This window comes from Poecilia reticulata, linkage group LG11 (genome assembly GCF_000633615.1).
Source record: "Poecilia reticulata strain Guanapo linkage group LG11, Guppy_female_1.0+MT, whole genome shotgun sequence".
Taxonomy (NCBI): domain Eukaryota; kingdom Metazoa; phylum Chordata; class Actinopteri; order Cyprinodontiformes; family Poeciliidae; genus Poecilia; species Poecilia reticulata.
Genome location: NC_024341.1, coordinates 18,589,283 through 18,604,662, shown reverse-complemented (window position 1 = coordinate 18,604,662; position 15,380 = coordinate 18,589,283). Strand labels below are relative to the sequence as shown.

General features: G+C 37.6%; 3 protein-coding genes across 3 annotated transcripts; all 3 read right to left on the bottom strand.

The window, feature by feature from the left end:
• Window positions 1-264: 264 nt before the first annotated feature.
• Window positions 265-3,839, bottom strand: LOC108166700 (zinc finger protein OZF-like). Its single transcript, XM_017307412.1, has 2 exons — window positions 3,206-3,839; window positions 265-1,966 (listed from the first exon to the last, which is right to left on the bottom strand). Exons 1-2 carry the CDS (start codon window positions 3,249-3,251, stop codon window positions 672-674), a joined length of 1,341 nt encoding a protein of 446 aa, XP_017162901.1. The 5' UTR covers window positions 3,252-3,839; the 3' UTR covers window positions 265-671.
• Window positions 3,840-8,276: 4,437 nt separating this feature from the next.
• LOC103472560 (zinc finger protein OZF-like) lies at window positions 8,277-11,429 on the bottom strand. The gene is made up of 2 exons (XM_008422271.2): window positions 10,930-11,429; window positions 8,277-9,634 (listed from the first exon to the last, which is right to left on the bottom strand). Exons 1-2 carry the CDS (start codon window positions 10,973-10,975, stop codon window positions 8,385-8,387), a joined length of 1,296 nt encoding a protein of 431 aa, XP_008420493.1. The 5' UTR covers window positions 10,976-11,429; the 3' UTR covers window positions 8,277-8,384.
• A 1,115-nt stretch (window positions 11,430-12,544) lies between these two features.
• On the bottom strand, window positions 12,545-15,323 carry LOC103472559 (zinc finger protein OZF-like). Its single transcript, XM_008422270.2, has 2 exons — window positions 14,986-15,323; window positions 12,545-14,252 (listed from the first exon to the last, which is right to left on the bottom strand). Exons 1-2 carry the CDS (start codon window positions 15,002-15,004, stop codon window positions 12,997-12,999), a joined length of 1,275 nt encoding a protein of 424 aa, XP_008420492.1. The 5' UTR covers window positions 15,005-15,323; the 3' UTR covers window positions 12,545-12,996.
• Window positions 15,324-15,380: the final 57 nt, after the last annotated feature.

Genomic DNA, 15,380 nt, shown 5'->3' with positions numbered 1-15,380 from the left:
TGTATTTTCATTTGCTGTAAAAAGAAGCGCATCCAGAGAATTTACATGGACAGATGGGCCAGTGAATATTTTACCTATATAAATAAATACAATAAATAACAAATAAATAATACATTTTATTATAATTCAGAAACATCTAGTCTGAATTTTCACCCTGTGATCTTCTTCAGCCCTCTATTACTGGAACTTTATGGAAATATTTTTACTGGGTCTTGAAAATGTCAAATCTGAAAATTTTTTATGCTCTTAAAATCAAACATGAGATTCAGAACACAAATGTTTATTGTAGGCTATATATGTAATACATTTTCCTTTCTGCATCAGTGATTTTTACTAACTATTATGAGTTTGACCCCTGGAAGATATCCAAACATCTCAACAGACTTTCTTTAGCTGCAGAACTGTAAGAACAATTCAATTTATTTAAGTGGTGCCAGTTCACAATAATTTTAAGAGTTACATTCAGTTCAGAACCATTTAATTCATTGCAATACAACTATAATGTTACAACTAGGTTTATGTACAAAAAATGTTAAAAGTTCAACAGCTTCTCTTTATATTTACTTTCAATGTCATCCTACAGAGTTTAGGTTCAGCTGGTCTGTTAAAGTGTTCTTCGTTTTTCCTCCTCCCCAATGTTAAAGACTGACTGAAGCTTTGCAGCTGAGAGGTTATATCGCTGGATGGATCTTTGTGTGATTCACGAAGGCATGTCTCCACCTGAACGTGGCCTGACAGGTGGAGCAGCTGTACGGTTTCTCTCCTGTGTGACACCTCATGTGACGAGACAGGCTTATGTAGCGGACGTAGCTTTTACTGCACAGCGTGCAGCTGTAAGGTTTCTCTCCAGTGTGGGTTCTGATGTGTTCCTCTAAAGTGAGTTTCCGTTTGAAMGTTGCTTTACAGGTGGGACAGCTGAAYGGTTTTTCTTCTKYGTGAYYTCTRAYRTGAACAAYTAGATAGGACCGGTACCTGAAGCTTTGGTTGCAGATYGAGCATTTGTRRGGYYTCTCTCCAGTGTGGGTTSTKWTGTGSTCYTTYAAGGTGTGTGCTCTYTTAAAAGATGYRYTACAGAYRGAACAGGTGAAAGGTTTTTCCCCTGAGTGAACCTTGGTGTGTTCCATCAAATTCTTCTTAGAAGAAAAAGTTTTGTCGCAGTCTGAGCAACTAAAAGGTTTTTCTCCACTGTGGGACTTCATGTGTCGCACTAATCCATTTTTCCATCTAAAAGCTCTGCTGCAGACGGAGCAGCTGAAGGGTTTCACTCCAGTGTGGATTCTCTGGTGTTCTGATAAATATCGTCTGCGAGTGAAGGCTTTACTACATTCAGAGCAGCTGAAACGACCAGAGGACTCCCTGTTGGTCACTGATTGTGTTTGAACACTCTCCTCCCAGTTTCCATCACTGACGTCTGTCTCTGAAGCAGAAATTTTGTCTTCAGGATCTGATTCTAAACATTCATCTGGTTCTACAGAGTCTCTGTTCTCCTCAGTTTTGTCATGATGAAGCTCTGTGAGCTGAGCTTTCTCTTCATCATCTTCACTCTCCAGAGGACCAGGACTGAAACCTCTTTCACCAACGAGAACTTTTTTAATTTCCCCAGATCCAAAACCTGACTGAGCTTCACTGCTTTTCTCCCAGTTTTCATCACTGACGTCCATCTCTGAGGAATCTGAAGATGAACTTACATTTTTATCTTCAACATCTGATTCTACATATTGTTCTGGTTCTGGTCCAACAGAGTCTCTGTTCTCCTCAGTTTGGTTGTGATGAAGCTCTAAGAGTGGAGGTTTCTCTTCATCTTCACTCTTCACAGTGAGAGGATTGAATATAAACTTTATAATCTCGTTCTCCTCCTGCTCCTCTTTAATCTGCGGAGGCTTCTTTTCCTCCTGATCCAGTCTGGGACTCCAGATCTCCTCCTCAGCAGGAAGCTCCTCTTTGATCACCACCACCTTCTGGACGTCTGCAGGAAACAAAGCAAGTTACAGGAAACGGCTCTCAACCTCCCATTACACAAATAATCTAGTTTTGATGTTCTGAAGAGGAGCTTTATTTTCCATCATGGTTAATTATGTTGCTGATCAAACCACCAATATGTCACATTTGGTTTCAATGCTGTATGATACCTGCAATATTCTGCTATTAGAATCCTGGTCACTTCCTGCAAAGGTGAATGCAGTTAAAGCTGCAGAATGTAACTTAAAAAAAACAAAATTTTTTAACATATTTGTTGAAACTATCACTAGGTCATGACACTATAGCATGAGAAAGATAATCTTTGAAAAATGTGTCTTTGCTTTCTCCCTGTGCTAACTAGAAACAACCAATCAGAGCCAGGAGGAGGGTCTTAGTGCTGTCAATCACCATCTGTGTGGTGCTGCTATTCTCCCTCTCCTTTGCTGTCTGCTACGCTGAAGCTAGTAGAACCTGTCGTGAATATTAAGGCTAGTTAGCGTAGCCACCGATGACGGCATATAAACGGTTTTCCTGAAACTAAAAGATGTTTCTTCACCATTAGTAGATTGATCACCAAGTACCTGAGGTTGACTGACAGCACTAAGACCCTCCTCCTGATTTGATTGGTTGTTTTTGGTCGGACATTAAGGAAGAAATTGATTGTCTATCTCATATACTGTCACGACATGGTAACAAATATGTAAAAAAATAAATTACATGCTGCAGCTTTAGTTACCTTTTCTTACACTAATAAAATAGATTAGTTGTATTATGTTTCATTTGTTTATTCAGTAGCAGTTAGGCTTAAAAATGGCCAAAGAGTGTTAATTTTTTGTACATTAAATTATACTCTGGTCATTTATCTTCTGGGAGACTTTTAGGTCATTCCAACATTAAATCTTCCAAGAATATTAATAAATTTCTCTGATAATAGGCTCCAAGTAAATAACTTATTTTGATTAATTTTAGAAAGTCTATGTAAAAATGTGTTAAATGTTTTTTTTCTAGTCATAGTGATGTTTTAAAATTGGATCTAAAATTGATTTAGTCATCTTTACTGCCTCATCAGACTGGAAGCACACATTTATAAATCAATGTTTTATTACTTTATTTAATTTATGCATCCAGGTCCAGGTTATGACTTCACTCTGAGCGTTTCGTCTCAGTGGAAAATCATGTTTTCCATTTGTGCTGTTTTCATTGGTGGCATGCAAACATTCAAAGAGCCGTAGAAGAAGATAATCACCGTCACAGTCAGAGTCCATCTGCTCACTGTGTGTCGTTTCCTCCATCTCTTGAATCGTATTTTATCCAAAGCTGAGGTTTTCACATAATCACAGCAGAAACTATTCTCTCCGTAAACTCCTTCAGAAACGGTCTGTTGTCCATCAGTCGCTGACTCGCTGCGCTCTGTAATACTACCTGTGTAGAGCTAACAGGCTAAGCTAACACTCGACGTTTCCGTTATTTCCGGGAGGAAAATTCAGCTCAAACAAAACTTCACGAAGAAGATGAAACAATGAATAACGTAAACAAGGCATAGTTGAGATATACCGCCGATTGGCTCAACCCCGATTCACGAGAGACGCTAAATAAGATGCACATTGTTTACATATATTCTGGCACTTCCGGTAGTAATTTCATCCTTCAAAATAAAGGTAGCTACGAACTATATCAAATACATCTATGATACAGATTAATCTCAGACAGAATATAAAATTTTGGGCCAGTTTAAAGAGAATGTAATGAGACAACGTAAGCATTCTTTACAGTCTTGTTCAATAAATTAAAATATACGATTATATGAGGCTCCTTTGTCAAATTAAAATTTCATTTTGAAAATAACCTTCATTCGGTTATGCGTTTCATTAAGACCACTTTTCTCTATTGAAATATTTTTCTATTGCTCCGATGTGTTATAATATTAAATGCACTGTTTTCATGTAAGCAGAAAATTATCACATTTAAAGAAGTAAAGGCTTGAAAACATCAATATCTCTGTTATTAATATATATAATTCTTTCTACTTGGTGAATTAGTTAATGAAATAACTTAAAATAAAAATATAAATCATATTTACAATTTTAACAGCAAATATATGTAAAGGTATTGGTTTCCTAATTAAGATTTTAAGATACGTATCTAAATATTAAATTTATCAGTAAAATAAATAAACTTTTCAATAATCTAATTTATTTAATGGGTCTGAAGCCTGCGAGGACCAGAGGATCAGAAGTGTCCAATTAGTGTGAGATTTATAATATAGATTCAGGTCAAAGTACAACAATGTTGGCCAATTTAAAAAGAATGAGACATGATGGGTCTAGTCAAAGTAAAGTAAACACACTTAAACTTATTTTACTCTTCATGGTATTCTCAGGTTTTGTTACTGATGTCATATCTTTTTGACTCATTTGACTTTTATTTACCGTTTTTATTTTTTTTAAATTGACTGAAGTTATATCTGTATAGCAGATGTACTTAAATAAATGTAATTATATTGACGCAAAGTAAGAAACTGTCAGCTCAGTTTTGGATGGAGGCAAATTTAAATTACTGTTTCATGTCTACACTGGGTACATTTTAACAATAAAACAATCATAAAAACCGCCTCATAGAGAAGACGCTCTGTTCACAACGTAATCATTCAAGTTTATTTGTAGAGCACATTGCAGCAGCACAGCAGTTCAAAGTGCTTTACATCATGAAAACATAAAACCCGTAATAAACACATTAGACACCCAACAGTTTTGAAAACCAAAAACAGACTACATTTTTTCAAGTGCCATTGTTAAAATAATCCATCTCTCCTTTTTGAATCTTGGTTTAAAGGAACGCGGTGTTTCGGCTGTTTCATAGTTTTCTGGAAGTTTGCTCCAGATCTGCGGTGCATAGAAGCTGAGTGCTAGTTACTGAGCTGCAGTTTTTGAGTCTTTTCCTCCTCAGCTTTTGGATTAAATGAACAAGTTCAGCCTGAACTTCTGAATATTAGGATTTTATTCTCTCATCTTCCACTTAATACTTTAAATAACAGAAGCAAGTTTCTGTTGAACTGCCTATAGTGACCAAATATTAATATTTGTAAGAAACTAATCATACAAGTTGATGAGTTTAAAATGTTCTGTATTATTGACTCATGTTGGCCCATTTATTTCCAGCCATATAAGGTAAAACTGTTACATTTCTGTGTTTTGAGGTAGACAAAAAAATGGTGGAAAGGTGGATAGTGTTTGAGGTGCTGAATCTTAAAGAAGGGCCATGGAGTCCAAAACAGTTTGTAAAATAAGTAAAACCATAACTTAAAATTTTCTGTGAGCTTCTAGTTCCGATTAAAATCAACAGGGAAGTGAAAGAGTTAAAATAAGCAACACTGAACAGCAGCAATGTCAACTTAGGTAGAATAAAAACGTCAAATAAAACAGGCTCATGATTAATAAACCACACAACTAAGTTAAAAAGAGGTAACATCTGGGTTTAAACAGTATCAACTAGAGGTGTGCCGATCGATCGGCCACCGATCATAATCAGCCGATTTCCGTGAAAAAGTGTATGATTGGTGATCGCCGATCACGGTCTGTTGTTGCCGATCACACAAACCGATCACCTGCATCTCATTTCGCAGCCTGCCTGTGCAGCTGGTCTCCTCTTTCCTTCACACTGCGCAAACACGCAGCAACAAATCCTAAGCGATGTGGAACTATAACGCACTGAGTGAATGGGGACGTTTGCACGTTGCGGCGGAAAATTGAAGCACGTCAAAATGCATCAATACGACGTAACTAATACGACATAAAAACAATGCCATACTTGACAGAGTTTGGCTACATCGAGGCTCACTGCAGTAAAAAAGACATATGGAGGATCAGATAGCAGGTAAAGCAGCGCACAGCTACAAACACTCACCCAGATTAGCATGACGGTCAGAAAGCTAAACAAATAACCCGGAAAATTATTTAAGTCTCCGATCTGCGATGTAAGACGCTGGTTCTGCTCTCGCTGTTGAACCGCTGCTACGCGCTACAGGTAGTAATATTTCACAGACGGAGCGCCGCTTCTGCTCCACCTGGTAGTGACTCTCACACCGAACCTCTGCTTAAAGCTGCAGCATCTAACTTAAAAAATAAATTTTACATACTTTGACACTGTTGACCACGACATTTTACTGAATCGACTGGAGACTTGGGTCGGACTCTCCGGTCCAGTGCTCAACTGGTTTGAATCCTACATAAAGAACAGATTTCTTTGTTTCAATCGGAAACTTCTCAATGCTCAATGGTCACATGTGGGGTTCCCCAAGGTTCAATCCTAGGACCCCTTCTTTTCAATATTTATATGCTCCCACTGGCTAAGGTTATAACAGGAAATAGGATTAGCTACCACAATTATGCGGATGATACACAGCTCTACATCACAATGTCACCAGGTGACTCTGAACCCATCCAATCACTGAATAGATGCTTAGAACAGATCAATGTGTGGATGTGCCAAAACTTTCTCCAGCTGAACAGAAACAAAACTGAAGTTATTATCTTTGGACCTAAAGAGGAGCGAACCCGAATCAACGCACAGCTTCAGTTATTACAACTAAAAACCAGCGATCAGGCCCGAAATGCTGGGAGCAGTGATGGACTCTGACCTGAACCTTCAGAGCCACATTAAGACAGTCACAAAGTCGGCCTTCTATCACCTGAAGAACATCTCTAGGATTAGAGGACTTATGTCTCAGCGAGATCTAGAGAAACTCATCCATGCGTTTATCTTTAGCCGCATTGATTACTGCAACAGCATCTTCACAGGTCTGACTAACAAATCAAACAGCTGCAGCTGATCCAGAACGCTGCTGCTCGCGTTCTCACTAAAACCAGGAAGATAGAGCACATAACACCAGCTTTAAAGTCCCTACATTGGCTCCCTGTAGCTCAGAGAATAGACTTTAAAATACTGTTGTTAGTTTATAAATCACTGAACGGTTTAGCACCACAATACATTAAAGATCTGTTATTTTTGTACCAAACGGCTAGACCCCTTAGATCTTCTGGTTCTGGTCTGCTCTGCATCCCCAGAACCAGAACCAAACAAGGAGAAGCAGCATTCAGCTTCTATGCACCATAAATCTGGAACAAACTTCCAGAAAACTGTAAAACAGCTGAAACACTGGGTGCCTTTAAATCTCAACTTAAAACTCACCTGTTTAGAGTTGCTTATGGCTAAATTAGGGTTAGAGTGCGGGTTTTGATGTCTTCTATGTTTTTATGTCTTTAATGTTTTTAATTTCTTTTTATTTCTTCTCTACGTTTTAATGATGTAAAGCCCCCCGGAAAACGTCCCAGTTAAATGACGTTTAACTAAAGTTCTATGGGGTTTAGAGTCCCAGTTGACGGTGTTTTAACTAAAAACCTAGAGGTTGGAGTCCTTGTCAAACCGTGTTTTTGACTAAAGTCCCTGAGGGTTTGAATCCCAGTTAAACGGCGTTTAACTGAAGTCCTAAAGGGGTGCGGGTTTTAATGTTTTTATCTTTTTTAATCTTTTTATTTTATTTTTTAAATTATTTTAAAAAAAAATCTCTCACCGTTTATTTAATGTCACTTGCTGTTTTTATTTTAATTATGTAAAGCACTTTGAAATGCCTTGCTGCTGAAATGTGCTATACAAATAAAATTTGATTGACTGATAACGTATTAAAACTTTCGCTGTCCTAACATGAGACAGATAATCTCTGAAAAATAATCGATCTCCTCCCTGCTCTGCATAATTACTCCGCTCAGTCGGAAACAGCCACTCAGAACTAGCAGTAATCAGCTAGCCGCCATGCTAACAGGAAGTTTTCATTCAGTAACTCAGGATTGTTTATTATAATGGAACCTGTATTTGCCTTTGAATGTTAAGTTTTATACTTGAATTTTTTTTTTGGCAATGTTGAGCGGTTTTATTTTGGCTCTTTGCATTATTTAGCCTCTTCAGAGCCTTCATATGTTTTCAGTCTGTTAAAGATAGTATTACCAATAGCAGTACAATTTGCASAATGCCTGTTTTGTTTAGTTTTCTTCTTGGAAAAAGTTATTAAAAACAAGTTTTTGTCTAAATTAAGGTGAATTCATGGTTCCTTTTTCCACATAATGTAACCAGTAATGTTTATGATAAAAAATAAAAAAAAATTTAAAAAGTGATCGGTATCGGTGATCGGCCCCCATGGGTGATCGGTATCGGTAGGAAAACACCTGATCGGCACATCTCTAGTATCAACATCATCATGGTTAAAAGGTAAGCTGCCATTGGCTTCTCAGCACAGCACACATGAACATTAAATGCCCCAACAATAAAAGTACAATAAACTTGTTTATTTACTTTAACCAACAGATTAAAGAAGCCCTGATTGTGTTTTGAGAGGCTCAGATGGGACTAAATTGCCCCGAGCAGGTAAAACGTTATTTCACTGGATGGATCTTTGTGTGGGCCACGAACGCTTGTCTCCACCTGAACGTGGCCTGACAGGTGGAGCAGCTGTACGGTTTCTCTCCTGTGTGACACCTCATGTGACGAGACAGGCTTATGTAGCGGACGTAGCTGTTACTGCACAGCGTGCAGCTGTAAGGTTTCTCTCCAGTGTGGGTTCTGATGTGTTCCTCTAAAGTGAGTTTCCGTTTGAACGTTGCTTTACAGGTGGGACAGCTGAACGGTTTTTCTTCTTTGTGATTTCTGACGTGAACAATTAGATAGGACCGGTACCTGAAGCTTTGGTTGCAGATCGAGCATTTGTAAGGTTTCTCTCCAGTGTGGGTTGTTTTGTGCTCCTTTAAGGTGTGTGCTCTTTTAAAAGATGCACTACAGACAGAACAGGTGAAAGGTTTTTCCCCTGAGTGAACCTTGGTGTGTTCCATCAAATTCTTCTTAGAAGAAAAAGCTTTGTCGCAGTCTGAGCAGCTAAAAGGTTTTTCTCCACTGTGGGACTTCATGTGTCGCACTAATCCATTTTTCCATCTAAAAGCTCTGCTGCAGACGGAGCAGCTGAAGGGTTTCACTCCTGTGTGGATTCTCTGGTGTTCTGATAAATACTGTCTGCGAGTGAAGGCTTTACTACATTCAGAGCAGCTGAAACGACCAGAGGACTCCCTGTTGGTCGTGGAGTTTAAACCTGACTGGGCTTCACTGCTCTCCTCCCACTTTCCATCACTGACGTCCATCTCTGAAGACACTGAAGAAGAATCAGAAGTTTCCTCTTCATCATCTGATTTTGAACATTCATTTGGTTCCACAGAGTTTCTTTTCTTCACAGTTTGGCTGTGATGAAGCTCTTCCTCTTCATCATCGTTAGTCTTCCCAGAAGCACCAATTGTTTGATTTGACCCAGACCCCAAACCTGACTGAGCTTCACTGCTCTCCTCCCAGTTTCCATCACTTACATCCGTCTCTGAGGAATCTGTATCTCTGTCGTCTGATTTCACACATTCATCTGGTTCTGGTTTCACAGAGTCTCTGTTTTTCTCATTTTGGCTGTGATGAAGCTCTGAGAGTTGAGGTTTCTCTTCATCTTCTTCACTCTTCACAGGAACAGGACTGAACGTCGACTGAGTGATCTCATTCTCTTCCTGCTCCTCTTTAATCTGTGGGGGTTTTTGGTCCCCCTGGTCCTGACTCCAGTTCTCCTCCTCTTTAGTCTCCATCAGCTGCTGGACGTCTGCAGGAAACAAACATGGTGGATTCAGTACCCAAAAATTGTACTCCAGTAAGAGTAGCACTACTTCAACCCATTTGTAGTCAAATAAAAGTAAAACTTAGCCATCAGAGAAGTCATTAAAGTAAAAGTAAAAAACTGTTTCATAAAAAGGAAACTTGGGTATTAAGTAACTGATCATAACATCTGGTTTAATATTTGAAAATAATGTAATAGTTATGTGCAAATTCTGATATTTACAGAACAAAATTAAAGAAATATACAAAAACATAATTACAAACAAATATGCAAAAGGTATAAATTCAAATTCAAAAATGCTTTATGGATCCCAAAGGGAAATTAAGTGTTGCTGTAACTCAAATTAATTAAAATGAATCAAAGAGTTATTGAAGAAGGTGATGGCTGTTGGCAGGAGAGATCTCTTGTAGAGGTCTGTGTTGCAGCGAATCTGAAGAAGCCTCTGACTGAATGCACCATTTCTCTAATCAAATATTTTCAATATAAACTACTGGAACTAATAGTTCGGATAAGAAGTATATATCTATATATGTTAAGTATTTCCATTGATTTTATGTAGTTTTTAGTGTATCTTCATGATCTACGAAAGGCTCAGCAGATAAATAACGATGGAAAAACAAAGCTTGTGTACAAACAGGAGGTCTCACTTCAACAAATTGTTTCGTATCTGCTGCATTATTGGTTAAAATGTTTATCTTTCATTAAGTGAAGTTACTTACAGTGAGTAAAGTATTCAGACATTTCACTCAAGTGAGAGTAGTGATAGTGATAGATAGTCTATCTATAGTGATAGATAGTAGTGATACTTCACAATAATACTACGCAAATAAAAGTACAAAGTATGGTGTAGTAAAACTAGTTCTAAGAGTTTATTAATTAATTTATTTTCACAAAATGTTAGTCAAATAAATGTAATTTAGCAAATGGAATTATTTACTACCACCTTTGATTATTTTGCATAATAAACACATTCATCGTAGCTGATCTAATTTTGAAGATCTGAAGGAACTTTCACATTGTTGCACAACCAGATTAAGGAAGTTGGGATATTTTTCCTATTGTCAGTCGGGGAACCAGACTAACCTGTGTGCACACTTTTTAAAATCTAGATTTTATGACGATTATTTTATCTATGCATCCAATTCCAGGTCTGGACTTCACAGTGAGCGTTACTTTATTTCAGTTTTAAAGTTAACTGGTGGTTTGTTTTTGTTTTTGAAGGAGTAAACCAGTCATTGGCGGCATGTAAACATTTAAAGAGCTGTAAAGAAGAAAATCACCTTCACACTTAAAGTCCGTCTCCTCACGCTGGGTCGGTTCTTCCATGTCTTCTGTGTTTTCTCTAACGTAGAGACCTTTTGAGGTTTTCACACAATCGAAGTTAAAACTTTTCTTAAACTCCTTCAGAAAATAATCCGTCCGTTTCCGGGGCTAACATGCTAAGCTAACACTCGACGCCTCCAGTACTTCCGGGAGGAAAATTAACAGTAAAAATCTCTCATATCAGCGGTGAAAAAGTTTGAATACTGTGAAATGTTTATATTATACTCGAAAGATTACTAAATTGTGATTTTTACTTATTAAAAGAGGGGAAACGAAACGTTGATGACGGAGGTCATGTTGCTAGGAGGCAATCACTTCCGTTGGATTTCAGATCATACTGGCCTTCAAAATAAAAGCTTGATCTGAATTAGAAATTAAAACCCACACTTTCAATTTCACGTAATGTTATATGGACCACCTATAATTATACGCAGACACCTCAGTTGAGGCCGAGTCTAACTTGAGTCAACTTAAAAAATATAGAAAGGAGCGTTTTTGACTCCAGCTTCTAAAGGCTAATTAATATGACCCATTTCAATTCAATTAAAAAAAAATGTTATTCTTCCAAAAGAAAAATTAAATATTGTCTTAACTCTGATCATACAAGCATTTACAGAGAGTTGTGGATGGTGATGCTTTGTGCAGAAAGGATTTCTGGTAGCTGTCAATCTTGCAGCAAATCTGAAGAAGCCTCTGACTGAAGACACTGTTGCTGAATAACAGTCATGACGTGTTAACAGCTCCATTTCTCCACTGAGGAGACGATATTCCACAGTAACACGTCCTGGATGACACCATATGTTGTTAAGTTGTGCTAATCCACTTTGTTTGCTTTTGCTGCTTTTCTTTAAATGTCTGTCTGATTAGATGTTGAAGTTGGGGATCTGATACATTATCACTGATGGGAGAGATGGCTTGAACTTCCTCTTCCTCTCTCTGTGGTCCTCTGCATCCATGAAGCCTCCTTTTCTACTCCTCGTGAATTATTGTTTTGATAATCATCTAATTTTATTAGATGAAGCCACATTCATATAGCACAAATCCTCAACAAATGTCATCTTAATGCATTTAAAAAGCCCAAAAGGCCCAGTTCATATCTACTTATACAGGATAAATTTGATCCAACTGTAAAACAACGACAGGTTGTCTATTGTACAAACTTTATTGGATTTCTTTTCAATAGATTTAAAAACCCAAAATCCTAATCAGTAAATGCACCATGTACAAAATGTCCACAACTTTCTTAAACAGTCTGAAACTAAAGTTAGCTTCATTTGAAAAACTAAAATGTTTATAACAGGAGGAATCCCAAACAAACCAATGATGGTGGAGTGGAGACCAGTAACTCCTGATGATGTTACAGCGCCATCTCGAGGCCAAGAGGGTGAATAATTTATCATGCAGATATTTCTCTTAAATACATTTTCCAATAGTTTTTGTAATGAAACATTTGTTATAATGATCTGTGTAGCTCATTTAAATGGAACTGTTGAAATTTACACATGAACAGTATGATTAGAGTTTGACTTTATGTGTTAGCATTAAATTTACAAGAATACAAACAGAAAACAAGAACTTGTAAAAAAAATAATGAATTTTTCTTTTAATAGATTAAATTTAAAATGTACTTCAGTGAGTACAGCTTTTCTTTGAGAGCTTTTCTTGCTCCAGAGCAGCTTTTCCCCCTCTTTTCCTTTCACTTGACAAAGTAACATGAAACAAGATTGTTGTGTTAATTTCTTTTAATAAAATATTTTTGTTTTGTTAATGCATACTTCACAACTTTGCCCCACTTCTCATAACTTTTACACATAAATAAACAAATACAATTTTAAAAAAAGCTCAGTTGTCAATGATTCACTGCATCACGAGTCTTCATTCTTTTCAGTACATAATTTTCCAGAAGCAACAAAGAATCAGGTGGATTCATGAGAGATTAACTTTGAATCACTTCCCTCCAGTCCACTGAATCAGTTTAAAACATCTGTTAGAGATGTTTGTCTGTCCCACTGCTTCACTCCACTTCATCCACAGTCTGTGGAGCTGAAAGGTTGCTCCCCTGCATGGGTTTTTGTGTGTTTCACAAAAGCACTTTTCCACATGTATGATGCCTTACAGACGGAGCAGCTGTACGGTTTTTCTCCCGTGTGACGTCTCATGTGACATGTTAGACTTAAACAGTGAGCGAAGCTCTTACCACACACTGAGCAGGTGTAAGGTTTCTCTCCAGTGTGGGTTCTTGTGTGTTCCACCAAAGTGCGTTTCCTTTTGAAAGCTGCCTTACAGACCGAGCAGCTGTAAGGTTTTTCTTCTGTATGACCTCTAATGTGAAAAGTTAGATGTGACCTACAGCTGAAGCTTCGGCCGCAGACCGAGCAGCTGAAAGGCTTCTCCCCAGTGTGCGTTCTTGTATGTTCTACTAAAGTGTTTTTACTCTTAAAACCTGCATTACACACGGAACATATGTAAGGTCTTTCTTCTGCGTGTATTTTTGTGTGCTTTTGTAAATTTCCCTTAGAAGTAAACGCTTTGCTACAGACAGGACAGCTGTAAGGCTTCTCTCCAGTGTGGATTCTTATATGTTCGATTAAATTGTTCTTCCTTTTAAAAGCTGCGTTACAGACAGGACATCTGCAAGGTCTATGCTGAGTGTGGACTTTTGTATGTTCTTTTAAATTAGCTTTGGAAGTAAAAGCTTTGGTACAGACGAAGCAGCTGAAAGGTTTTTCTTCACTGTGCGTCCTCATGTGTAGAGTCAAAGATTGTTTCCATGTAAAGGTTTTGTCACAGATAGAGCAGCTGTAGGGTTTTTCTCCAGTGTGGATTCTGTTGTGTTCTAACAAATATCGTCTGCGGCTGAACGTTTTACTGCACTCAGAGCAGCGATGCAACTTTTTACCTTTCTCACAAACTGAATCTGTGTTATTGGTTCCAGACCCCAAACCTGACTGAGCTTCACTGCTCTCCTCCCAGTTTCCATCACTGACGTCCGTATCTGAGGACTCTGAAGAAGAGTCAAAAGTTTTATCTTCAACATCTGATTCTAAATGTTGATCTGGTTCTGGTAAAACAAAGTCTTCGCTTTCCTCAGTTTGACTGCGATGAAACTCTGGAAGTTGAGGTTTCTCTTCCTCATCTTCACTTTTCACAGGATTGAATATAAACTCAGTGATCTCATTCTCCTCCTGCTCCTCTTTAATCTGTGGAGGCTTCTGGTCCTCCTGGTCTAGTCTCGGACTCCAGTTCTTCTCCTCTTTGATCACCATCAGATTCTGGACGTCTGCAAAAAACACAAGAGACTCTCAAAATAAATGTCATAGTAACAATGTAATGTAAAATTGTATGTCAAAATGCATCCAAATGCAGGCATGAACTATTCTGATAAAATGTAAAACTTGATCATCCTGGTGTTCAATTGTGACCTACAACTATTGTTGTAAGAGATCAATGACCAGAATCACAAAGAACTTTATCATATTTAATCATATTCAGGGATTTATCATCCCACATTGGAGAGGTGATGCATCAATCCACCTGGACTACATGGAGACCGAAGGTAAAACTGGCAGGAAAATTAGCTCCAATTGTTGGTGCATTGAGTCTCATATCACTGCAGCTGTGCACTATATTATGTGTAGCACAACAAAACTGTGCTTGAATTTAATGTTATAAACTGATGTGTGGATAATATAACAAACTTCCAGAAAACTGTAAAAACCCTGAAACACTTGAGTTCCTTTAAATGGAGGCTAAAACATGTTTACAGTTGCCTTTCACTATTTATAACACTAAAGAGATTTGTATTAAAATACCTCTTTACTTAGCTGTATTATGTCAATGTAATGCACTTATTTTAATGTTTTAATCATTTAAAGCACTTGTTGCTGAAATGTTCTCCACAAATAAACATGGTTTGTCTGTGTGGCTTTTAGTAAAATGTAAAAAAAAAACAAAAAAAAAAAACAGGAATAGCCGAAGGTAATCACAGTCAAACTGATAGTCCATCTACTCACCATAGACTGCTTCCTCCATCTCTTAGTTGTCTTCTTAAATTATTTTGAAAAGGACAACAGAAAAGTTTCTCTCCATAATCATAAGAATCAGTCTGTTCTCCATCAAACTGTCTCTAACTCGGTTTTCCTATCTGCTTCCAGCTAACAAGCTAAGCTAAAACTACCGGTAGGAAATTCAGATAAAACTATTAAAAAATAAAATAACTCCACAACTGATGTAAAATCACATCGGCTTTAAGAATACGTTTAAATATTATCGTAAAAATGACTAAAGTTAAATTTTACACTGGATTCGTTCGCCTAGCTTCTGCTGCTAGGAGACAACTGCTTCCGCTATTCGTCAGGTCATTTTGGCCTTCAGAATAAAAGCTCGATCTGACCCGCACTTTAAAGAT

Excerpts from the sequence above, each read along its gene's own strand:
- LOC103472560 (XM_008422271.2), bottom strand. The coding sequence starts at position 10,975 with ATGGAAGAACCGACCCAGCGTGAGGAGACGGACTTTAAGTGTGAAG. Across the intron at positions 9,635-10,929 it reads GACGGACTTTAAGTGTGAAG|ACGTCCAGCAGCTGATGGAG; the intron begins GTGATTTTCTTC and ends TGTTTCCTGCAG.